The 25,787-nt window shown below is 40.2% G+C and overlaps 2 protein-coding genes and 2 long non-coding RNA genes across 4 annotated transcripts; all 4 read left to right on the forward strand.

Moving 5' to 3' along the window:
- Window positions 1–659: 659 nt before the first annotated feature.
- Window positions 660–2,093, forward strand: LOC141005532 (uncharacterized). The gene is made up of 3 exons (XR_012179876.1): window positions 660–737; window positions 838–911; window positions 1,961–2,093. It is a non-coding gene; the product is annotated as an uncharacterized lncRNA (long non-coding RNA).
- Window positions 2,094–2,115: 22 nt separating this feature from the next.
- On the forward strand, window positions 2,116–6,359 carry LOC141003977 (B-cell receptor CD22-like; the record flags this gene model as incomplete). The annotated part of the gene is made up of 8 exons (XM_073475482.1): window positions 2,116–2,317; window positions 2,457–2,666; window positions 3,308–3,577; window positions 3,758–4,018; window positions 4,295–4,552; window positions 5,739–5,820; window positions 5,920–5,980; window positions 6,276–6,359. Coding segments are annotated over exons 1-8 (1,428 nt in total), but the record flags the coding sequence as incomplete, so codon positions are not given.
- Window positions 6,360–9,458: 3,099 nt separating this feature from the next.
- LOC141004016 (B-cell receptor CD22-like) lies at window positions 9,459–25,542 on the forward strand. Its single transcript, XM_073475520.1, has 11 exons — window positions 9,459–9,513; window positions 10,057–10,401; window positions 10,553–10,780; window positions 12,577–12,846; window positions 13,340–13,597; window positions 23,676–23,945; window positions 24,126–24,383; window positions 24,646–24,727; window positions 24,845–24,902; window positions 25,039–25,136; window positions 25,234–25,542. Exons 1-10 carry the CDS (start codon window positions 9,459–9,461, stop codon window positions 25,123–25,125), a joined length of 1,911 nt encoding a protein of 636 aa, XP_073331621.1. The 3' UTR covers window positions 25,126–25,136; window positions 25,234–25,542.
- LOC140998491 (uncharacterized) lies at window positions 14,864–17,450 on the forward strand. The gene is made up of 4 exons (XR_012179436.1): window positions 14,864–14,954; window positions 15,073–15,127; window positions 16,218–16,384; window positions 16,535–17,450. It is a non-coding gene; the product is annotated as an uncharacterized lncRNA (long non-coding RNA).
- Window positions 25,543–25,787: the final 245 nt, after the last annotated feature.

Genomic DNA, 25,787 nt, shown 5'->3' on the forward strand with positions numbered 1-25,787 from the left:
AGCGAGGCTGTGGAGGATGTGGGGGAAGTGGACACATTTACCTTCAGCTCCAAAAGTTTTCATGTTCAGTTTTCAGTAGCAGCAGCAGGTAGGAGGCAGCAGCACAGACAGTCAGCAGCAGCATGTAGCAGGAAGTTTAGAAGAATGTGGAGTCGGCAGCTTCAACTGAATCACGTCGAGGTGTCAGACATGATTTATTGTTCAGATCAGCTTACTGCTTAAACTATGAGAGCTTATTTTTACCTGTACAGTCAGTTATATTATAGAAATTGATGAGTCGTTAAACAAAATGTATTTTGAAATTCTGCAGAATAATAAATAATATTTGAAAAATCTCTGATCAGCTTCTGGGTTTTCACCTGTCCTGGCTGACAAAGCCAATAAAGTGTGTTCAAAGTGAGACAGTGGGCTGAGAGCATCACATTTGACTTCATGTACAGTTTATATTTTCACACATTAAAGCCAAACATAAGTCCAGTAGTAAAACACTTTGTAAATATTTACAATCACAATCAAAAATGTGACTTAATGCATCCGATACTGAATTTATTATTGAATTTATACTTTGCAAGACAACACAGCTTTAGTATGATGTGGGTGTTGACTGGCATTTGGCACATCATGTATGTTAATAAGCTAAAGAGGAAGGAAATGTAGTTGTTTAAGAGCCTGATATCTGTCTTCTGCTCACTGACAACTGAGGAACGGCTTCTTTCAAGACGACGTCCGTCTTCATTGTAAGTAGAATTGTTTGTTGATGTGACTGATACTGTAAACCTCCTGTGTGCATCATTATTTTATCTGCTGACATGTTTTATTGTCTCTGAAACCTCACAGAGAGATCAGAGGAGCAGATATGAGTTTAACTGCAGCAGCGAGTGGATTTGTGGTCTTCCTTCTCTCTGTGTCAGGTACAGTTACATTTACTGCATTTAAAGTGGGAATCTTGTCTTTTGCATGAAGTAGCTGTGTGCTCAGCACTTTTACACGCTGTAAACTGAGAATATTTTGGGTTTTCAGAACTTTTCCCTTCTCATCCTGTTTAATCTGTTCTGAAGTCGACCCTGGCTGCAGAAGCACCAGCTCATGTGGAGGACGATTAGTTTGTATCTGCAGCTACTTTTATCACAGTGAAGTTTTTTGGAGGGATATTGTTCTCACAGTAAAACCCCAAAAACTGACTGTACTTCTTGCTTATGATCGTACATCTGCGCCACTGCCTGCTAGTTCTGTTTGTGCTGTCTGACGTCAGTGTGATGTGTCCATGCTATATGCAGACAGCTTATCTTTACATCATCGCTGCTTGAAGGTGTTTCACACACTTCAGTATTCTGCTTTTATTTTTAGTTTTCACACTTAACTCAGCAGCATCCTGACCACAGTGTGAACAGAGAGAACTGACCAAGAACAGCACAGACTCTAATGAATAATATTTCTCCTCTTATCCTGGTCAGTAAACTGCATTAAAGGTCACAGGTTCAATACATTCCTGTTCACTTCACTGCACCTTCAGACTGGGTGCACATTGAGTTTAACTGTAGAAAGCATGTTCACATCTTCCACTCTTCCTTTGTTTGTGTTCATCCTGGTGTCATTCAGAAATAACATACAAAAGTCATGAAGTGTTATTTATTTAAAGCATTAGTTAGAAAGTGCCTATTAAAGGGAAGTCAACATGTGGGTGGGGTAACATGAGTATTTTGTACAACTTTTCTTCAGCATCTCAGAAAAGTGTGTAAAACATGTTTTTATTAATTTTCTGTGTGGAGGACTTTTTGTTGACGCATGATTAAGAACTTTTGATGACAGTAATTAGTCTGATAAGCAAGGATTTTGAAGCATGTCCATGTTACCTTTCCCCCACATCATATTGGTAGTATGCTCACCTTTGTCTTATTAGCTGATTTTTATCTCAAGTTATTTATTTTGATTGTGTTTTCTGATGTTCTCTGTGTTACAGTGATACAGGGTCAGGATGACTGGGGAGTGACTTACAGCTCTACTGAGATCTGTGCCTTAAAAGGATCAACAGTGGACATAAGCTGCACCTACAGATACCCATCCAGAACACTTTCCGGTTATACTACAGTTGTGAAAGCATTCTGGTTTGCTAAAATGAATGGGAATGAACATGTGGATCTGACAACAGACCCAGAGTGTTCAAATCGTGTGGAGTATAAAGGTGTTGACAAGGACTGCACTCTGAGAATCACAGCCCTGAGAGAGAGCGACTCAGCTGAGTACAAGTTCAGATTCATTACTAACGTAGAAGGTGGGAAATATACTGGTTCACCTGGAGTCACTTTGAGGGTCACAGGTAACATTTTCAGCTGAATATTTATTAATTTAGTTCAAAGTGTTTAATTTCCTGAAATCACTATAAATGTTTGTATACATCTTATGTATGTATTTATAAACATTATTGACATTATTGTTCATTATGCACATATTTACAGAGCCTCCCAAGGTGCAGGTGCATCGATCACGTTCAACCACTTACCTGAAGTGTGTCAGCAGTAATGATGGTCATACTTCCTTCATCTGGTTCAAGAATGGACGGAAAATCCATGAAAATTACCGGTATAACTATCCAGGTGACGGTGGTCATGCAGACAAGTACACCTGTGCTGTCAGAGGTTGTGAGAAGTTCCCGTCTCCACCAGTGTGTGAGTTTACTTTCTGTTCCATCTCAGGGAGCCTTTAACATGTTAATGTAACTCAGTGGTATTTGGTGATTTGTTGTGCAGAAGTGGTCGACAACCAAATAGCTGCACTAAGATTCTAGACTTGTTGAATAAATATAAATTTTTTGTGTCTTCACTCCAAATTAAGCCGTAAAATAACAGATCACAGTGGAAATTTAGTCCAACAAGATCTGTCTGTATCTTTAGTTGACACTTAAACATGCAAAACACTTTTTATTATTCAAGGACTTTTTTAAGTCTGGTCCATCCAAGAGTGAACAGAATGTAGTCATATGATTGTTCAGATGTGAGGAGTTACAAGTTGTTAGTCTTACTTGTGTTTTGAGTGTTAGTATGCACACCTTTAGCTAACTTACCTACTAGAGTTCATTAGTAACATGAAAGTGTCCAAAGACACTGAACCAGGATCATTTCCTTGATCACTGATGAACTGCGAGACATTTTGTCTGTGATGGTTATGTTCATTTGGATTTATGTTGATTAGGTTGAAATAAGATTAATTAGTTTGGTATTTCTGATGTCTGTCTGTTTCTTACATGGACCTCCATTGCCGACACACATATTAAAACTGAATGTAAAAATGTCAATCTTTTCTCCTCCAGATGCTCCGATACGTCCCTCAGTGTCAGTGAGTCCCTCTGCTGAGATAGTGGAGGGCAGTTCAGTGACTCTGACCTGTAGCAGTGATGCTAACCCAGCAGCTACTTACACCTGGTACAACAATAATCAAAATTGGCACATTCATGCTCCAAGTAAAGATCCAAAGCTTTACTTCAGCTCCATCCAGTCCTCTGATTCTCGAAAGTATCACTGTACAGCTGAGAACGAGCTGGGGAGGAGGACGTCTGAAATCATCTCTCTTGATGTGAAATGTGAGTAAAATTCAGCTTGTTTAAAAAGCATCAAGCCACTAATGACAACTCTTTAAAGCTTCATCATCCAGTCCAATGTTTCAATGATCATTCACACTCATTCACTATTGCTCAGCAAATTATTGTCTCATCTGCAATTTTGTAATTAAATGTAAAATGTGTTCATGTTTTCTCCTCCAGATGCTCCAAAGCTTCCCTCTGTGTCAGTGAGTCCCTCTGCTGAGATAGTGGAGGGCAGTTCAGTGACTCTGACCTGTAGCAGTGATGCTAACCCAGTAGCTAAATACACCTGGTACAAGGAGAAACAAAATCTGCTTCGAGGACAGACACGCATCTATCATTTCTCCCCCATCAGCTCTGAGGACAGAGGGAACTACTCCTGCAAGTCTGAGAATCAGTATGGAGAGATCATGTCCTCGTCTGTATCAGTCGATGTCCAGTGTGAGTACAAAATATAAGCAAATCTGGTGTCCTGCTGACTCAGCGTTAAGGGACATATGACATGTAGCCACAGTGAACCTGCTTCACATGTTTACACACATATCTCCAGAGATTAACTCTTAACTTTGGTCTACTTGTGTAGGTTGAAAGACGATAGCTCTGAAAAGGCACAATACAAGTTTATGTTCACAAAACACATGACCTTTATCCAAATTGTAAATGTGACTAAGCCATCATCTGATGTGAATGACATGAGTCTCTTTAAATCTCCTCCAGATGCTCCAAAGCTTCCCTCTGTGTCAGTGAGTCCCTCTGCTGAGATAGTGGAGGGCAGTTCAGTGACTCTGACCTGTAGCAGTGATGCTAACCCAGCAGCTAACTACACCTGGCACAAGGAGAATGAAGACTCACCAAAAGCATCAGGACAGATCTTCACCATCACTGACTTCAGAGCTGAACACAGTGGGAATTATTACTGTGAAGCCCAGAACAGAAGAGGAAGAAATAAAACCACCGTACATCTGACTGTGGCAGGTGAGTTTTTGACGGTAGTACAGATGATATACGTAGGTGATAGAATGGGAAATTACATTTTTTAAAATTTTACTCAGCATAATAATTAATAATACATTTTTCTTAAAGTAAAAAAATCAAGGAATGTATCAGCTTGAATGTTTTCAGTAAGAGGAGACAATTGTTGACCTCACCTGGGGACACTGTAGGAGAGGAAGCACTCTGTGAGGCTTCTTAACCTGACAGTCACATCCTCCAAAACAGGAGTGTGTCACAGATATTTGGGAGTCAGCCTCAGGAAGTAAGATCAGATTTTATTTTACATGAAACAGTGGTCAGAGTCTTTGCACTCTGTTACATAATGAAGGGCTCATAGGAATATAATAATCTTGTTTACATGTGTCTACCTTTAAAATGGTCAAGAACGTGTTCCCTGATGTTTCTGTGGGTGTCCTGCAGCAGTTTCTAGTGCAGTTATTGCTTCTTGAGAGTCTTAATTCCCTGTGCACTCAGAGCGAGAGTTCTGTCTTTATTGTTGGGCTCCTGCCAAGCACATCCAATGTGGCTGTTGGCGTTTGTCTTGTGATCTCTCCTGCTCATAATACATGTGGAAAGAATGTCAGTTTGGAGCCCAGGTGTGAAAACTGCCCATTTATTGGTTTGTTAGGATGGCGTATTGTTGTTTGCAGATGATACTGTCCTATTGGCTTCTTTAGACCTTGACTGCCGAAACTGATGATAATGAGAAAAGCTCTGAGATACTCATTTTACTGATGTGCATTTACAGCAGTGAAACATGGCATTGTTGTTCTCACTTGAACTAGATTGTACATTTGGACTCAAATACCACCTTGGTCTAAATATTTAACCATATCAGTTTATTGTCATTATGTCAGGGATGTAATCCAATGTAATTTAGAAAGTGTGCATGTTTCATTTTTTGTCCTGCAGAGGGCACTGAGGAGTTTATTTTTCAACCTAATCTCTATGTCATGTACTTTACTACATGTGTCCACAGCCTGACAGACAGTCCACCTGTATTGAGCAGGACATTAATTGATTTAATACACACACGTTCACTATTATACTGGACATGTTTTGTTTTTTCCCCTTGTTTTATCATATATCACTCTGTGGGACCAACAGACCAAAACATGCTGTAACAGCCTGATTAACGGTCTGTTTTCTTTTGATCACCATTTCTTAGGATCAGGGAAATCAGTGGCTGCTGGAACCATCACTGTCGTTCTCCTGGCTATCATATCCCTCTCTGTCTTCCTGTGGATCAGGTGAGCAGTTCTGTTCTACTGAATCATTGAATGTTCAATCACAGCAATTCAGAATTAAAACATTCAGTCGTTTATGTTTTAATTAACTCTCCTAACCAGGAAGAAGAGGGCTTCCAGGGAATCTACTGAGGCTGAAGAGAGAGCAGACGACAGGGAACAGGTGAGGATAGTTATGTATTTCACTCTAGAAGAAATAAAACCCAGTCTGGCTCCTGTTTATTCATACTGCCGAGTCACTCAGTGTCTTTAAGGGCTTCTAGTAAACTCATCTGACAGAGGAGGACTTCATGTTGCACTTTTGACAACAGGGATATTAGCTCCATTATTACCACAGCTGCTTCTGCTTCAGCTGTTTTCGTGCTGGTTTCAATCCTCTGCAAGAATGCACTGTTCAAATGAAAGACTCATTTAAAATATGTAGCTGAAAATAATTCTGTTTATGTCTACCTGACCAGGGACAGCCGGAGGAGCAGGACGACTTTCAGTACGCCAGCGTCCACTTCTCCAACAACCAGGCAGATAATCTGTACTCCAACATCAGACCAGCTCAGCCTCAAAGACACGTGGAGCAACAGGAAGTCGTGTACGCTGCTGTCAGATGTACCAGTGCCAGTACCGCCCCGAGGTGAGCGGCTCTTCACACAGGACCACTGTGCACTGTGTGTTGGGATGTGATGAGAATTGTTTTATTTCATACAATATCTTTTTTTTTTCTCAGAGCCAGTGGTCAGGGAGCTGCAGAGGATCCAGCTGTGTTGTACAGCACCATCAACAAAACCCGCTGACCTGCATTTATAGTCTGATATTTCTGTTTCTTCATAACATTTGTATTAAAGCAGGAATATGCAATAGAGACAATTATATATCTTAGAGAAGCTTAGATTCATGAACTTAATATACACCAGTGTTCAGCTTAGTGGAAGAACGTGTGAAGTATTTTATGACTTTATTATCCATTTAATTGTAAATATAACTTGTAACATGCTTTTTACAGCAACTTGATTAATGAAAGTTCAACTTTTATCTTTGAATAAGTCTCTGACAACTGTTCTTCCTCCCAAGTCTCCCCCTGCAGCCGCAAAAACATACCTGAAGTAGTTGTACAACAAGTGATGTGATGCCTCTCAGGCGTTGGAGCTAATGATAGGGATAAAATACTTTGTGAATTACTCTCAGACCAAACCGTAGGAGTCTAAGACCCAATCCCAATTAGAAGTGTTGCGATATAACAATATTGACAATAATCAGGATATTTAAAAATGAAATACTAATAGTGTTAATATTGCAAATATGATAGAAGCTTGTAAATAATACATTGCCTCTTTCCGTTTCTTTCCCTTCCCACTTTGTCATGGTAGGTGATGGTTATGCACCTTAACGCTGGCTGAGTGTAATTGTTCTTTTTGTACACATTTGTACAGTTATGGTAAGAGGCTCTCTCTCCTCCTCCCTACACTCGTATTTTGAGTGTAATTCATTTGCCAAAAAAGAGACAAAACACACAGTAAACAAAGTTAAAGATGAATTTGACTGAGCATTATTGTTTCCTAATTCTCTATAGATATTGTGATAATATTGTTATTTGGGCCGCGATAACTGTGTTGTTAAAATCTGATATTGTGACAGCCCTAATCCCAATACACCCCTTGCCCCGACCACTTAGCCCTACCCCTCTGTTATGCACGTTCACATCTACAGTAGTGTGTCCTGACTTTTGTTGCGACAGAGGAGTATGACAAAGATCTCTCCAAACTGAGGCTTTTTTTAGAGGCACACTTCAAACCGAGGGTTATCAGAACTCTCTGCTGTTTCAATGTATTATGGTCCTTTTCTTTAAAACCAGCTTAAAATAACTGCTACTAGATCACTGATGTCTCAGTAGCTCGCTAATGTTACATCACATTATTTTTTTTGTTGTATATATTACTTTTAAAGTTCAAAGTTCTTTATCTGTTTTCCTGCAGCTCAGTCACCAGAATAAAATGTTGTCATTTTACGTTTCTGCAAAATACGGATATCCTAAAATTTGTGTCATACGTACTATATCAACATCTCTACAATACGTGTCATATCATGTTCATATTACCTGTTTATGAGCTGACTTTCATATCAGGAAGTGGAGGGTAATGTGGTGGCGTTTCAGCATTTGTAAGCATGAAACCACTTCATTTTTTAACGTCCAGACATTTCCAAACATGATCTTTTCCTAACCCTAGCAAGTGTTTTTCTTTCCTAAACCTTATCAGACCATTAGCACAGCGTTGCTACAACATAAAATTTAATATTGTACTTAAAGAGTCATACAGAACAGATGCAACATAAAAAAGTTTCAACATATTTGTGGTTTTGAAAAGCGTACAGTGCCAACTTATTTGGTGGTGATTGGGTTGTTTATCCTGACCTCTCAGTCTGACTCTTGTGCTTTTGTAACATGTTTATTTTACCCTGGAGATCAATAAAGTATCATACTTACTGAATTAATTGATTGGTAGATGAACTGTGGTAGATTTATTCAATATTTCAGACCATACTTACAAGGTGACCTTTTAACACAACATTAAACATCTCTTAACATAATGTCTTAGAGTGGTTGGATGATTGAAACTGGACTTCAGTGACCCAGCACTTAAAACAAATGTGGGTCATGGGCAAAAAGAGGGCCAACTGCCCCTTCCTCTACTTCAGGTGTTTGGCCCACACCCATCTTTGAACTCGGCCTTCATTTTGATCTAAACTCCACACCTGTAAAGTTTTGTTACTGCATCTTGCATGATTAGCGTGATAGCGTGGTGACAAAATCCGTCCACAGAAAGACAGAGACATAAAAAAACACCTGGCAATGTTCTCAAAACTGCCTCTGTGGTAGTTCTTGCTACAGTAGGTGTCCCCAGGACCACGTTTTGCCATGGTGACACACACACACACACAGTCATGTAAAAATAGACAGCCATGGTGTGAGGGCAGTTTTTCATGCGTCAACATACAGTAAAGTTGTGGAGTGATGTGTCAAACTGTCAGAAGGCTGTTACACCCTTTTTTAAGCCTGAATCTTGACTGTAGCTGCTGATCGAAGCACAGGTTTGACCACATGCGAAGGGCGAAAATGACGTCTTTTCAAACCATTTTGTGATCTTGGGGCTTCTGGAGGCCTGGTTTACACCTGACTATCTGTATGGAGCCTTTTTATGTTGGGTTTTCTGGTAGTTTTTTAACTTTTAAAACAAGTCTTCAGTTGTTTAGGAGAACGCTGCGACACTGTTTCCCTGTGAAGCTCCTGAAATGATTTGTGGACCACAAAACTTCACCCCGATTTCCATCAGCATGAGGCTGAGCAGATACCGACTGAACATTTACTTTAAGAAGTTCATTGTTTGCAAAAAAAAAAAAAAAGTTAAATCTTCTGCCATCTGGCTCATCATATATTTAAATGATGTAAAGAGGAAGGAAGTTGGGTGTGTTTTTAACAACTCTACTTCTGTCTACTGCTTTCAGAGCAGAGCAGACAAGTTATCGAGACAGCCTCCTTCCACGCAGGTTAAAGTCTTACTTCTTGTACTACTAATACTGCTCCTGGACATTATTTACCTGCAGGCATCTTATTGACGCTGAAGCTCCACAGAGAGATGAGAGGAGCAGCTATGAGTTTACTTGCAGCAGCGAGTGGAATAGTGGTCCTTCTCCTCACTGTACCAGGTACTGTATATCTACATTTATGTTGCAGATTTACACTACAGGTATTTACAGTCAGACGACCCAAGGTAAAGAAGATTTAATTGATTTAGTCATTCTTAGATGACTTTGTTCTAAGATTTTAACTGTAAGTTGATGCACTTCTATAACGAGGAAGTAACATTTACATAAGGAAGTGTGGGGAAGTCAGACGAGACGTGCAAATCAGCAGGAACGCGCTTCCCCCTTCATCTTGTTGAGTGAAGTCTCGCTGTGGGCTTTAATCACACGTATTTCTGTGTCTGTTGGGTGTTTTTTAAATCAAAGTCTTTCTGGGATGTATTACACCATTCTGACAAATTGTGTCTGATCCTGTTCATCCCCTTAAAATTGCCCTCATGGAGACACTATAGAGCTGCTGCAGCAACCATTTACAGTAAGTTATCAAATTCAACAAGTAGAGACAAGTTAAAGTTTTTCAGGTGTACTTCAGTTAAGATCTAGAAAAGCAAAAAAAAAAAAAGTGTTTTCTTTGCTGTTATGAGTCTGATGTTCTCTGTGTTACAGTGATACAGGGTCAGGATGACTGGGGAGTGACTTACAGCTCTACTGAGATCTGTGCCTTAAAAGGATCAACAGTGGACATGAGCTGCACCTACAGATACCCATCCACAGTGAAGACAGTTGAGAATAAATTCTGGTTCACAAAAGAGAGTAATGGTGTTTATGTGGATCTGAGAACAGACCCAGAGTATTCACGTCGTGTGCAGTATAACTGTGTTAACAAGAACTGCACTCTGAGAATCACAGACCTGAGAGAGAGCGACTCAGCTGAGTACAAGTTCAGGTTCATAACAACTCAACCAGATGGGAGATATACTGGTTCACCTGGAGTCACTTTGAGGGTCACAGGTAACATTTTCATCTGAATATTTCAAGTGTTCAACATCTTGTCTGTGTGTGATTATACAGTGTGTGTGTGTGTGTGTGTGTGTGTGTGTGTGTGTGTGTGTTGACACTTAAGTCTAAAATAAAGCCTTCTGTTCCTTATTCCCAAATTCAGATCTCCAGGTGCAGGTGAGCACATTGGTGACATACACATATCCTTACCGAGCAGAGCTGAAGTGTCACAGCAGTTGTCCTCTTCCTGGTCATCTTCACTACGTCTGGTACAAGAATGGACAGATCGTTCAGGGAGAAACATCTGATTCTTATTCAGGCTCCTTCAAATACTCAGACAGCTTTTCCTGTGCTGTAGAAGGACATGAGAACTCCTGCTCTCCTTCACTGTGTGAGTGTTTCACAGTCTTCCAGTCGCTTAACGCCATCTGGTGGAGCATTTTAGCTAGTGCGCTGTACCACGACTGCATGTGTCTTTTACATGCAGACAATACCTGGCTTGTATTTTGTGGCTCATCGCACAACCTATGTGGTAACTCTGACAGGGTGTGAGATGTTTCAGAGATCCTTTATTATATTTCTCTGAGAAGAGGTTTTACTCGTGGAGGCAAAACTGAAGCGAAGTGACAATTTTGCCAAAGATCCTTTATTGATTTTCGTGGGAAGATGGTTTACTCGTTTGAGAAATCAAACTTTGTGGCAAACTGTATTTCTATCTTTTGTTGTTTATTGTTGAATCAATGACGGGTGGTGTCTGTTGTCTGTTGACAGTAAAATAGCCCCATCTCTTAGAAGAAGAATTTGATCATGTAAAAGACAGTTGTCAGGGCTTAAATCGAAAGTCAAGAATCGAGAATCACGACACCAGGACTGTACTGTATGTGGTTGTGTGTATAGTCAGCTTCATAATCCAATGGTCAAGCCTCAGTCTGAGGTAACTTAAGGGACGACACTCAGTTCTTCAGCAGATTTACATAAAACTAAAGACTCTTTAACTCTTTCCTTTGATGTTATGTATCTGATTGTGTTTTTTGATGTGGTCTGTGTTACAGTGGTGAAGAGTCTTTGGGATGTGACTTATACTTCTACTGAGATCTGTGCCTTCAAAGGATCAACAGTGAACATAAGCTGCACCTACAGATACCCATCCACCATAAAGAGAGTTGAGAATACATTCTGGTTTACAAAAGAGAGTAATGATGTTTATGTGTATCTGACAACAGACCCAGAGTATTCAGGTCGTGTTCAGTATATCTGTGGTAACAACGACTGCACTCTAAGAATCAGAGATCTGAGAGAGAGCGACTCAGCTGAGTACAAGTTCAGATTCATAACAACTCAACCAGAATGGAAATATACTGGTTCACCTGGAGTCACTTTGAGGGTCACAGGTAACATTTTCAATCCAAAGTCACTCATTTTGAAGTTTTTAATAGAAAACATTACTTTCTGCACGTGTATTTGTTTATGCGTATGTTGACAGCTGATCCTAAAATAACATTTCCGTTTGTCGATCACAGATCCGCAGCTCCAGGTACACGTGAGGAGATCGACAGTCAACCAGTATTCGACCTGGACGGAGCTGACGTGTCACAACAACTGTCAGCTGTCTGAGCATCTGTCCTACGTCTGGTACAAGAATGAACAGATAGTTGGAGGACAGAAATATTTTCACCCACACCCAGTGAATCCTGAGGACAGATATCACTGTGCTGTATCAGGATATGAACATTTCTCATCTGGTTCAGTGTGTAAGTTTAGTTCCCTTTATACACAATACAATACGTGTTTGCTTTTATCCCATGGCTCTCCAATTAAATTTTTTTTGTAATCATTCATATTCACACAAGCAGGAATGAGAGATAGTCGTACCCTGAAATGAAATAATAAAACTGTTTGGAAACAAATTATAAAATATTGTCACCATTCTGCTGCTATAACGGCATGACTGATATGCAGAAAACACCACGAGCAACAGTCTCCAGAAACGTTATGACCACAGCAGGTTTATTTATAGAAAAAAGAATTACAACATCTGAAACTGTAACAATAACAGTTACAAATTAGCTCTTTTCTTTACATTCTTCCTCAAAGAGGGATTCACTTAGATAAAAACTATTAGATAAAGAAAGATGTTTATAATAACATTCTCATCTCAAAGTTAAAGTGTGTTCATATCTCCTCCAGATGCTCCACAGCTTCCCGCTGTGTCAGTGAGTCCCTCTGCTGAGATAGTGGAGGGCAGTTCAGTGACTCTGAACTGTAGCAGTGATGCTAATCCAGCAGCTAATTACACCTGGTACAAGAAGAATGGAGATCCAGACCTTCAACCTCTCAGTAAAGAACCACAGCTTGTCTTCAGCTCCATCCAGTCCTCTGACTCTGGAGAGTATTACTGCACAGCTGAGAACGAGCTGGGGAGGAGGACGTCTGAATACATCTCTATTGATGTGACATGTGAGTGAAACACAGGACAGGAGATTAAATGTCACATTCATTGTTTTTTTATGTTGTCAGGCCTTTAATACAAACTGGGCTGTGGGGTTTGTTTTCTGTTTTTGTCCAACTCTTTAATTTCTTGGATTCTTCTTGTTGACTTTTTGTTGCTTGCTTTTTTGAATTTTGGACTTTGGTTAACAGCATTAAAGTTCGCTTTGTGTTCCTTTACCTGCCTGTCTCTGTGAGCTTCTTGCGTTTGGGTCCATTTTTGCATAATTGTGACATTTTTTGTGACTCCCCAAAGTTGTGGAAGTGTAACATTTCACTTCTGGATTTTCTTTTTAACTCGGCAACAACAAGACTTCACCTCCTGTTTCAGTGTCAGTCACCTGCTGTAGTTCACTGAGCAACTGCAGCAGATTTATACTTCTTTCTTCCTCCTGACCTGCCTACGAAATAAAGTATTTAAAATGCTCTTTCAAGTGATAATAATCTGTATTCATCTTTACAGATGCTCCAAAGCCTCCCTCTGTGTCAGTGAGTCCCTCTGCTGAGATAGTGGAGGGCAGTTCAGTGACTCTGACCTGTAGCAGTGATGCTAACCCAGCAGCTAACTACACCTGGTACAAGGAGAACTACAAGCTGCTTCAAAGTCCAGAAGGAAGTTATTATTTCACCTCCATCAGCTCTGAGGACGGAGGGAACTACTCATGCAAAGCTCAGAACCAGTATGGACAGAACTCTTCATCTTTGTTCATAGATGTTCAGTGTAAGTCACACATCCCTCCCAGATCATGCATGCTACTATTAAAGCTAATATCAATGGTATACACCGATCAGGCATAACATTATGAAATAATCAGTGTTATTCACTTCACCTGTCAGTGGTCATAATGTTATGCCTGATTGGTGTATGTCTCCAGACTTGCTCCAAAAATGTTTTTGTGTCTGTTGTTGGATATAAAGTGTCTCTGCTTTGCACATCAGGGTCACTAGATCTGTTCTTGGAAACATTTCATCAAACAAACTCTTTTCTTTACAATAATTTACTCTATTACAATAATAACATATAATAAGCAATCTCTTACCACTTAGTAAACTAACATCCTTTCATGCCCTTACTGCCAAGTTTTAAATTTGCCTTTCCAGATGCTCCAAGACTTCCCTCTGTGTCAGTGAGTCCCTCTGCTGAGATAGTGGAGGGCAGTTCAGTGACTCTGAACTGTAGCAGTGATGCTAACCCAGCAGCTAACTACACCTGGTACAAGGAGAATGAAGACTCACCAAAAGCATCAGGACAGATCTTCACCATCACTGACATCAGAGCTGAACACAGTGGGAATTATTACTGTGAAACCCAGAACAGAAGAGGACGTCACAACGCCATCTTACAGCTAATAGGTTTGTTTCAGATTTTTTTTTTTCACTTACACTTACACATGGTGATTTATCGTATAGATGTATGTATGTCCTCAGATATTCATGACAACTGTTCATCCCATTTAGCTGCATGCATAAATATTGGAGTCCAAGCAGTCGACCGTTCTGAACAGACATTTTTTTTATTGAGACTCCACTGGTCATTTCTAAAAACAAAAAGATTGCAGTCTTTAATCTCAGAATATGGTGACATCACTACAAAGGAGTCAGATGGGGCACGAAACACGAGCAGTCACATGATCAGACACAATTTAAACAAACCCAGACTCAGTCAGACTTATTTGGAAGAGAAAGCAGAATCCATCGGTACAATAATGACTCATACTGTCCTTTATAAACATCCGTCTATTTTCAGACTGACTTCTCTGTTTCACTGTGACCTACTGTTCTTGCTGTGATTGAGCACTTCTACAGTTTTACCTGCACTATTAGGGATTTTTACTGACTAATTTTGTCCTGTTAGGACTTTGTTGTTGTCGTTGTCGTGTTTTCATTGTGCTCTCAGATCTCTGCAATTAACTTGATAGTGCAATGTTACAAAACTAATTAAAGGAGACCCCCTAACCCTAACCACAAGGTTTTTATATTATAACAGTTTTACCACTACTGTGGAAATCAGCAGTCGTTGGAACAACACCTGCTGTTATCCTGGCTGTCATAGGACTCGCTCTCTTCCTCCTGATAAGGTGAGTAGATAAGAATAATATAGCTATGAACATAAATATCTGAAAATCAGGCTATTTAGCATTAAGTTTGCAAACTAAGTTGTTAATTTGTTTGTAATTAATTTATTCTTTTGACCAGAAAAAACAGGGCTGCAAAGCAATCACCTCAGCCTGACCCGGACAACAGGACACAGGTGAGGGTTTAAAATTTCAATGTAAATTCCCGCTCTGGTTCTTAGTTACTATCATGAAGTGCAACTGAAACACTGTGACCGAGAAGCACTCAGTGTCGATCTTATGTCAACAGTCTTCAAATCACTACAGAAGCCATGAGGGGCAAGTGAGAAATAGTTTTTTTCTGGTGCTCCATTTTCTAAGTTCTAAAAAAATGTTTTTTCACACATGAAAAAACAAATGTTTTGTCTTGTGTGAAGCCGAGTGAAAAAGTTTTTCCACCTTTATGTTGCCAGTGTTCCCCATGTCTCCACAATGTTTGTATGCAGCCTCTTGTGGTCAAAATGAGTATTACAGAAAAGAGGCACTTTGACAAATTAGCCTTACTTTCCTTTTGAAAAGTATTTTTTTTCACTTTCCTGAGGGGCAAGTGAGAAATAGTTTTTTCATTTGTGAGAGAACAGAGAGAAAAAAAAAATTCACTCTGTTACACACATGAACAAAAAATGTTGAACTTAGAAAATGGCAGACTAGAAAAAAGCTTGCGAAAAGATAGTGAAAAAAATATGGTCTGTGGTCAAAATGAGTATTACAGAAAGAAACACTTGAGCCTTAGCTTCCTCTTGAAAAATATTCTTTTTCATTGAGTTTCACACACAGAGAGAAAAAATCAAAAACTCCTGTAGGGGTCAAGTGACAAAGACGAATGAGATTCACCCACAGATGTTTGTCAAGTCATTTCAATATCATACGGAGAAATGCAGATGAACTGGTTCTCATCTTCAATAAAAGGCGACCAAAGATTGTCCTGCTCAGTCTAACCAGGACAACATCGTTCGAGATTTGAATGATGTGTGTTATGGACTAACACTGGTAAAAAGTATTGTTGTTTTGTCTTCTGGAGTTGGATGACCAATAAGCTTTATGCCCGTACCAGCCACTAACAGGCACCAACATACACTGAATGCCAATAAGCCACTTTGTCTGCCACAAGGACAAGTTAAGGACAGAGGATGAATGAAGATGACTTTCTACCAAAGTTCAACATTGCCGCAGTTATGAAATATAAAAGCAACTTTGTGTTTGCTGTGTCGACTCAATCATTCGTAGGAGCAGGATGACCTTCACTATGCCAGTGTCCGCTTCTCTAAGAGCCAGACAGATCCTGTGTACTCCAACATCAGACCAGCCGGACACCACAGACACAAGGAGGGAGAAGAAGAAGAAGAAGTTGAGTACGCCGCTGTCAAATTTACCAGCGCAAGTGCTGCACCGAGGTAAGCAGCTCTTCTCAAAAGGAACATTATCCTCAGTAAAACCTCAAATTGACATGGATTTGTTCATTTTTACAGTCACCATTAAGACTTCGAATCAGTTAATTTTATCTCAAGATCCTTTGATTTGTTTTTGTTTTTTTGTCATCTTAGAAGCAGAGGTCCAGAAACTGGGGAGGATCCATCTGCTCTGTACAGTACAGTCAACACACAAAACCGTTGAATGCAACAGGAATCTCTCGACTGCCTGTTTTTTCATTTTTCATTCCCACCTGTGCTAGCAGCATCAGTCTCAGGATGGCAAAGCTAGTCGTTTGGTTGGACCACCACTTTCCAGACTTTCCAGACTGAAACAGCTCAACGTCTACTCGATGGAAAATTTGGCTCTTGGCTAGAATCTAGTGGCAGTAGTATGAAACTACAATTAGATCACCTCATGCAAGTTCCTCTTCAATACAGCACTTCAATGTGCTGATAAAGAGCAAATTTTATACATGGGTAGAATAAAACAATATTATATACATTATTATACATTATATATACACATTACATTACACTGCAGAGATACAGCATGTCCAAAGCCTCAGGAGATTCTGTCTATCTATCTATCTATCTATCTATCTATCTATCTATCTATCTATCTATCTATCTATCTATCTATCTATCTATCTATCTATCTATCTATCTATGGATTAGGTGAGTAATAGTGTGTCACTATGATTATGTTCACAAATGCATCCAAAATTTTGTCACCTGTTCCCTAAGTCTATTAGTTGATTCATTCAATCGCTCGTAAAAAGCCAAAATTATGTAACTAAAGTCATAATTATAAGCTAAAAAAATTAAATTAAGAGATATAAAGTCAACATTTATATTATAATTTTGACCCTGTTTCTCATAATTTCGACTATCTATCCCATCAGTTTGACTTTACCTCATAACTTCAGCTTTTTATCTCATAATTGTTACTTTTTAAAAAAAATTCCTCACAATTTCTACTTTTTTAAATCTCATTTTCATGATTTACCACGGGATTATATGTATTTTTGTGTAATAAAGGCTCGTTTTCATCATTTTCTTTTCTTTAACTGGCGACATTGGGTTTCCCCAGGCTCCCTGAACTACTCAGGTGACGTTTCAAGCCATGACGTAAGACGTAAGCGACGAATTAGCGTCAAAACAGTTAAACGAGGTCAGAGGTCAAATGTCAAAGGTCAAAAGGTCAAAGAACGGTGGCGGGCTCTGATGTGACGTATGCATAGCAACAGAACTAAGTCGGTGACGTCCAGTTGCTGTTTAAGTTGCTGAAAGTTCAGCTGACTACGAGTTAAAATGACGAGAAACAGTTTTAAGACGAATGAAGACAGAAATACGGCTTCTGTTGTTTTCGCCTGTGGTAAGTTGTGATGACACGAGCAAGATATTTCCTGACATACCTCGAAAATGCTAATTTAAATGCTAATGCTAGCTCACGGTCTTAGCAGAAAATCCAGCTGTATGCTAGCTGCGCAGTATCAAGTGGTGGAAAGCAGCTAGCGTTATTTTAACATTAATTAACTTAATCAAGTACTGTATTGTGTCATATTCTGCTTTAACATCACTTGACTATGTCTACCAATGCCAACTCTACTTGACTACAATTCAGACAAACATATTTTTTACTCCGCTACATTTATTTGAAAGCTATAGTTGAGTAGATTTGTTAAGAAATGCTCATATGAAATATAATGACGACATAAAAGAAGATAGATGAGATAGTAGGAGAAATTAAATGTGGCACAGCAGCAAAAGGGAACAAACAGTGTGCAGTGGGGCGGCTGAAGCTCAGGAGGTCGTCTAGTAATCGGAAGGTCTCTGGTTTGAATCCCCTGCTCCCCCAAGTGTCCTTGAGCAAGATACTGAACCTCTGATTGCTCCTGATGAGCGGTTGGCACCTTGCATGGCAGCCTCTGAATGTGTGTGTGTGAATGGGTGACTGACAACAGAGGAACGTTGACATCCTTCTCCATTGAAAGATGTTTATTGAGGTGTGCTATATTTGTTGTCTACATGACAACTTGAAATGAAGTAAAGCACCAGGGGTCGACCGATGTGGCTTTTTCAGGGCTGACGGCGGTTATTCGAAATCAAGGAGACTGAAAAGTGATATTTATTTGCAGTAAAAATGAAACTCTTTGTGTCAAAATTTAGAACAACCAGTGATGGAATGAGCCAATTAGTACAATTTTCAGGTGCTTGAGTATTTTAATTTTCTGAATGAAGACTCACCAAAAGCATCAGGACAGATCTTCACCATCACTGACTTCAGAGCTGAACACAGTGGGAATTATTCCTGTGAAGCCCAGAACAGAAGAGGAAGAAATAAAACCACTGTACATCTGACTGTTGCAGGTGAGTTATCCTCATTCACCTGCACACACACCTGTTTACTGCACCAGACCAGATTAACATGTTAATATGTAACAACTCATAACTGGTGCAAAGAAAACAACATTTCCTGTCTGCGTTCAGAGACAGTTTTTCTGTAGCTGTGTTCAGGGAGGAACCTCCATCATGTCAGAGGTGGATGACTCTGACTGACTGATTAACAGACAGCATCACCTGGAAAAGTGATTTATGAATGTTCATCACATATCTGTGTGTGTTTCTAGTGAATTCAACAATGATAATGAACATCATCAGGGTGACTGAGGTGGTCTTGATGCTGATTCCTCTTCTTCTCCTGAGTCTGTGGACGAGGTCAACGACTGATGTTTCTCTGCCCTCTAGTGGGGAAGTTTAAGTGTGGCACATTCAGGCTTCATCACTGTGAGTGCTTCCTCCTCTGTCTGCTTTAAAGGGTCAGTTCACCCAAATTACAAAGAGACACTTTCTCTCTTACCTTCAGTGGTATGTAGCCATGCAGATAGTTTTGTTGTGTTTCTCTGCACATTGTGAGGTTTGGGTGTTTTTTTCAAATATTAGGTGACACCTTTTTCTACATGTTGGACATCTCTGCACAGTTCATCAATCTGAACCACCTGAATGACCCAAAGTCATTAAAAACCATTGTGTGTCCTCACCAGATCCTACCAGTCTTCTTGAACTGTGTGTGTTACATGTTCATGGGTTGTTAACACTAACAGATGTGGGAGTTTCTCACAGCTCAGTGTTCTGCTTTTCTCTGCACACAGCAGCAACCTGACCGCAGAGTGAACAGAGAAGAAACAAACCAAGAAACATCAATCACATGTCATTCTCCATCCTCTCTTATAATGAACCCTCTGCTCTTCATCCTCTTCAGTCAAACTGCCTCGTGGTTCACAGGTACAATGCATTCCTGTTCCTTCACTACACCTGCAGACTGTGTGACATCCTGCCTCAGAGCACATAGAGATGAACTGTAGAGGGCAGGTGTAAATATTTACAATCACAATCAAAAATGTGACTTAATGCATCCCATACTGCATTTATTATTGAATTTATACTTTGCAAGACAACACAGCTTTAGTACGATGTGGGTGTTGACTGGCATTTGGCACATCATGTATGTTAATAAGCTAAAGAGGAAGTACAGCTAGTGGTTTAAGAGCCTGATATCTGACTTCTGCTCACTGACAACTGAGGAACGGCTTCTTTCAAGACGACGTCCGTCTTCATTGTAAGTAGAATTGTTTGTTGATGTGACTGATACTGTAAACCTCCTGTGTGCATCATTATTTTATCTGCTGACATGTTTTATTGTCTCTGAAACCTCACAGAGAGATCAGAGGAGCAGATATGAGTTTAACTGCAGCAGCGAGTGGATTTGTGGTCTTCCTTCTCTCTGTGTCAGGTACAGTTACATTTACTGCATTTAAAGAGGGAATCTTGACTTTTGCATGAAGTAGCTGTGTGCTCAGCACTTTTACACGCTGTAAACTGAGAATATTTTGGGTTTTCAGAACTTTTCCCTTCTCATCCTGTTTAATCTGTTCTGAAGTCGACCCTGGCTGCAGAAGCACCAGCTCATGTGGAGGACGATTAGTTTGTATCTGCAGCTACTTTTATCACAGTGAAGTTTTTTGGAGGGATATTGTTCTCACAGTAAAACCCCAAAAACTGACTGTACTTCTTGTATATGATCGTACATCTACGCCACTGCCTGCTAGTTCTGTTTGTGCTGTCTGACGTCAGTGTGATGTTTCCATGCTATATGCAGACAGCTTAACATTACATCATCGCCGCTTGAAGCAGTTTCACACACTTCAGTGTTCTGCTTTTATTTTTAGTTTTCACACTTAAAGGGACTTGGGGCAGTATCAAGAAATGACATCAGACAAGCCGGTGCGGGAGCGTGCATTAACTCTTCACAGCAGTGCAGCTGATGCCTTATCCCCTACACACACGAAGTAGCCGGGAAGCTGCTCGCTGTGTGTAGCAACACACAAGCGCTGCAATTTACCGTTACGGTTGATGCAGTCTGAAAGGCACAGGCGAAAGCAAAGACGGCACAGTGAAGGCCAGAAATATCGTCTCTGATACGGGATTGCTGTGTGTTAGCAGCTAATGTTGCTACACAGACACAAACAAACCGTTAGCCTGTGGCTACAGCCAGCTGCTAACGTCACCTCCCGGATAACAGGTTGGGATTTCGGTCCCATATATAAAGGGCCATATTTCTAACTATTCAGTTTCAGACTAAAAGACCATGGAAAATGCGCAGTCTGTAACTATTCAGTGTTACACAGCGGTGGACCAAGTTACATGTTTGCAGCTAACGCTACTTTGCACGTTAGGTCACTCGAGTCCTCGGTGATCTCATATGATTTTCAAATCAAGCTCTAAACATGACCTGTAATGTTTTCTTACCTGGTTACTAGGAAATGAGCCATGTCAGCATCTGTTTTCAGTCCCAATTCAAGTTGAAGCTGCCTCCATTAGTTGAACACGTATCCGATGTGTATTCAGGTGCCAGCCCGGCTTTGGTCGTAATTTTGTTTTGACTCACGACATGCCGTTGATAAAACCTTCGTTTTCTTCTAAGTCTGACTTTTTAGTGGACTTTGTGTGGTGGTGGGTCGTTTGCTGGCTGTAGCAGAATCCATTACTACCCAAACACTAGTTTGGGTCCACCGCGCTCGTCTTCTTCGTGTATCCAAGTCGAAAGCTGTCGAGGATACGCATTCAGTGTCATCTTACGTCACGTCCGCAGGACTGCGTGGGAAATTCGGACACAGAATTGCAGTACATTATGCAGCACACAGCCTGTTCAAGGCAATGGAGAGATACGTGGGTGGGCTCATTCTTTTTGGTTTTGAACGCTTCATCACCCATTAGCATTAAAAACCTTAAAATGCATGTTTATCTTTTCACAAATCCTGCCCCAAGTTCCTTTAACTCAGCAGCATCCTGACCACAGAGTGAACAGAGAGAACTGACCAAGAACAGCACAGACTCTAATGAATAATATTTCTCCTCTTATCCTGGTCAGTAAACTGCATTAAAGGTCACAGGTTCAATACATTCCTGTTCACTTCACTGCACCTTCAGACTGGGTGCACATTGAGTTTAACTGTAGAAAGCATGTTCACATCTTCCACTCTTCCTTTGTTTGTGTTCATCCTGGTGTCGTTCAGAAATAACATACAAAAGTCATGAAGTGTTATTTATTTAAAGCATTAGTTAGAAAGTGCCTATTAAAGGGAAGTCAACATGTGGGTGGGGTAACATGAGTATTTTGGTCAACTTTTCTTCAGCAGCTCAGAAAAGTGTGTAAAACATGTTTTTATGAATTTTCTGTGTGGAGGAGTTTTTGTTGACGCATGATTAAGAACTTTTGATGACAGTAATTAGTCTGATAATCGAGGATTTTGAAGCATGTCCATGTTTATCTTTCCCCCACATCATATTGGTAGTATGCTCACCTTTGTCTTATTAACTGATTGTTAACTGAAGTTATTCAGTTTCATTGTGTTTTCTGATGTGCTCTGTGTTACAGTGATACAGGGTCAGGATGGCTGGGGAGTGACTTACAGTTCTACTGAGATCTGTGCCTTAAAAGGATCAACACTGGACATGAGCTGCACCTACAGATACTCATCCAGAGTAAAGACAGTTGAGAATAAATTTTGGTTCAGGACAGTGCGGAATGAGAATTATACAGATCTGAAAAATGAACCAGGGTATTCAGGTCGTGTGCAGTATATCTGTGGTAACAACGACTGCACTCTGAGAATCACAGACCTGAGAGAGAGCGACTCAGCTAAGTACAAGTTCAGATTCATTACAGACCAACCAGACGGGAAATATTCTGGTTCACCTGGAGTCACTTTGTCTGTCAGAGGTAACATGTTCAGCTGAATATTTATTAATTTAGTTCAAAGTGTTTAATTTCCTGAAATCACTGTAAATGTTTGTATACATCTTATGTATGTATTCATGAACATTATTGACATTGTTGTTCATTATGCACATATTTACAGAGCCTCCCAAGGTGCAGGTGCATCGATCACATTCAACCCATTACCTGATGTGTGTCAGCAGTTGTTATGGTCATTCTTCCTTCATCTGGTTCAAGAATGGAGAGAAAATCCATGAAAATTCCTGGTATTACTATCCAGGCGAGGGTGGTCATGCAGACAAGTACACCTGTGCTGTCAGAGGTTGTGAGAAGTTCCCATCTCCTCCAGTGTGTGAGTTTACTTTCTGTTCCATCTCAGGGAGCCTTTAACATGTTAATGTAACTCAGTGGTATTTGGTGATTTGTTGTGCAGAAGTGGTCGACAACCAAATAGCTTCACTAAGATTCTAGACTTGTTGAATAAATATAAATTTTTTGTGTCTTCACTCCAAATTAAGCCATAAAATAACAGATCACAGTGGAAATTTAGTCAAACAAGATCTGTCTGTATCTTTAGTTGACACTTAAAGATGCAAAACACTTTTTATTATTCAAGGACTTTTTTAAGTCTGGTCCATCCAAGAGTGAACAGAATGTAGTTATATGATTGTTCAGATGTGAAGAGTTACAAGTTGTTAGTCTTACTTGTGTTTTGAGTGCTAGTATGCACACCTTTAGCTAACTTACCTACTAGAGTTCATTAGTAACATGAAAGTGTCCAAAGACACTGAACCAGGATCATTTCCTTGATCACTGATGAACTGCGAGACATTTTGTCTGTGATGTTTATGTGCATTTGGATTTATGTTGATTAGGTTGAAGTAAGATTAGTTAGTTTGGTATTTCTGATGTCTGTCTATTTCTTACATGGACCTCCATTGCCGACACACATATTAAAATTGAATCTAAAAATGTCAATCTTTTCTCCTCCAGATGCTCCAAAGCTTCCCTCTGTGTCAGTGAGTCCCTCTGCTGAGATACTGGAGGGAAGTTCAGTGACTCTGACCTGTAGCAGTGATGCTAACCCAGCAGCTAATTACACCTGGTACAAGAAGAATGGAGATCCAGACCTTCAACCTCTCAGTAAAGATCCAAAGCTTTATTTCAGCTCCATCCAGTCCTCTGACTCTGGAGAGTATCACTGTACAGCTGAGAACGAGCTGGGGAGGAGGACGTCTGAAATCATCTCTATTGATATGACATGTGAGTAAAATTCAGCTTGTTTAAAAAGCATCAAGCCACTAATGACAACTCTTTAAAGTTTTATCATCCAGTCCAATGTTTCACTGATCATTCACACTCATTCACTACCGCTCAGCAAATTATTGTCTCATCTGCAATTTTATAATTAAATGTAAAATGTGTTCATGTTTTCTCCTCCAGATGCTCCAAAGCTTCCCTCTGTGTCAGTGAGTCCCTCTGCTGAGATAGTGGAGGGCAGTTCAGTGACTCTGACCTGTAGCAGTGATGCTAACCCAGCAGCTAATTACACCTGGTACAAGGAGAGTGAAGACTCACCAAAAGCATCAGGACAGATCTTCACCATCACTGACTTCAGAGCTGAACACAGTGGGAGTTATTCCTGTGAAGTCCAGAACAGAAGAGGAAGAAAAAAAACTACCGTACATCTGACTGTGGCAGGTGAGTTATCCTCATTCACCTGCACACACACCTGTTTACTGCACCAGACCAGATTAACATGTTAATATGTTACCAGTCATAACTGGTGCAAAGAAAACAACATTTCCTGTCTGCGTTCAGAGACAGTTTTTCTGTAGCTGTGTTCAGGGAGGAACCTCCATCATGTCAGAGGTGGATGACTCTGACTGACTGATTAACAGACAGCATCACCTGGAAAAGTGATTTATTCATTTTCATCACATATCTCTGTGTTTGTTTCTAGTGAATTCAACAATGATAATGAACATCATCAGGGTGACTGTGGTGGTCTTGATTCCTCTTCTTCTCCTGAGTCTGTGGATCAGGTAAAACAATCAGAATCCATCCGCTCTTTTATTTTCTTCTTCAGACTTCATTTAGTTTTAGTGATATGAGTTTCTCAGTGTTGAATTTTGTATTTGTTGTTGTTGGACTCAATCCAGGAAGAAGAAAACTCTGAGCTCCACCACTGAACCACAAGAACCTGTCGAGATGATAGAGGTGAGACAGAGACAGAGAGAGGCCACCTTGACAAAACTTCCTCTATATCACAGTTATAATAACCTGATTGATCTGATTTTATGCCGGTTCATGAATGAGATCCTTTGAGCCTCATTTTGTCGTCTCTCCTCATCAGCTGGACTCTTGTCTTGAGTATGAGAACGTCTCAGACTTCACTGCAGCACAGACAGAAGACACAGAGCAGCAGGAAGACATGCTGTGAAGTCCAGTCAGGTTAGAGACTCCTGCATGGAATAAAACATCCCGACTTTAGATTAATAGTCACAGTCACAACTAAAACTTTACACATGTTTTGTGTGATTCTCTTCAGATGCAGCTGAACCAGAGGCAGGACTCACCTGATGAACACAAAGAAGTACCACATTGAAACATCACAGAGGAGAGCGAGGCTGTGGAGGATGTGGGGGAAGTGGACACATTTACCTTCAGCTCCAAAAGTTTTCATGTTCAGTTTTCAGTAGCAGCAGCAGGTAGGAGGCAGCAGCACAGACAGTCAGCAGCAGCATGTAGCAGGAAGTTTAGAAGAATGTGGAGTCGGCAGCTTCAACTGAATCACGTCGAGGTGTCAGACATGATTTATTGTTCAGATCAGCTTACTGCTTCAACTATGAGAGCTTATTTTTACCTGTACAGTCAGTTATATTATAGAAATTGGTGAGTTGTTAAACAAAATGTATTTTCAAATTCTCCAGAATAATAAATAATATTTGAAAAATCTCCGATCAGCTTCTGGGTTTTCACCTGTCCTGGCTGACAAAGCCAATAAAGTGTATTCAAAGTGAGACAGTGGGCTGAGAGCATCACATTTGACTTCATGTACAGTTTATATTTTCACACATTAAAACCAAACATAAGTCCAGTAGT

This window comes from Pagrus major, chromosome 1 (assembly GCF_040436345.1).
Source record: "Pagrus major chromosome 1, Pma_NU_1.0".
NCBI classification, from domain to species: Eukaryota; Metazoa; Chordata; class Actinopteri; order Spariformes; family Sparidae; genus Pagrus; species Pagrus major.

Coding starts and splice junctions, on each gene's coding strand:
- LOC141004016 (XM_073475520.1), top strand. CDS start 9,459: ATGAGTTTACTTGCAGCAGCGAGTGGAATAGTGGTCCTTCTCCTCACT. Junction 9,514..10,056: donor CCTTCTCCTCACTGTACCAG/GTACTGTATATC, acceptor TCTGTGTTACAG/TGATACAGGGTCAGGATGAC. Junction 10,781..12,576: donor CTCCTGCTCTCCTTCACTGT/GTGAGTGTTTCA, acceptor TATCTCCTCCAG/ATGCTCCACAGCTTCCCGCT.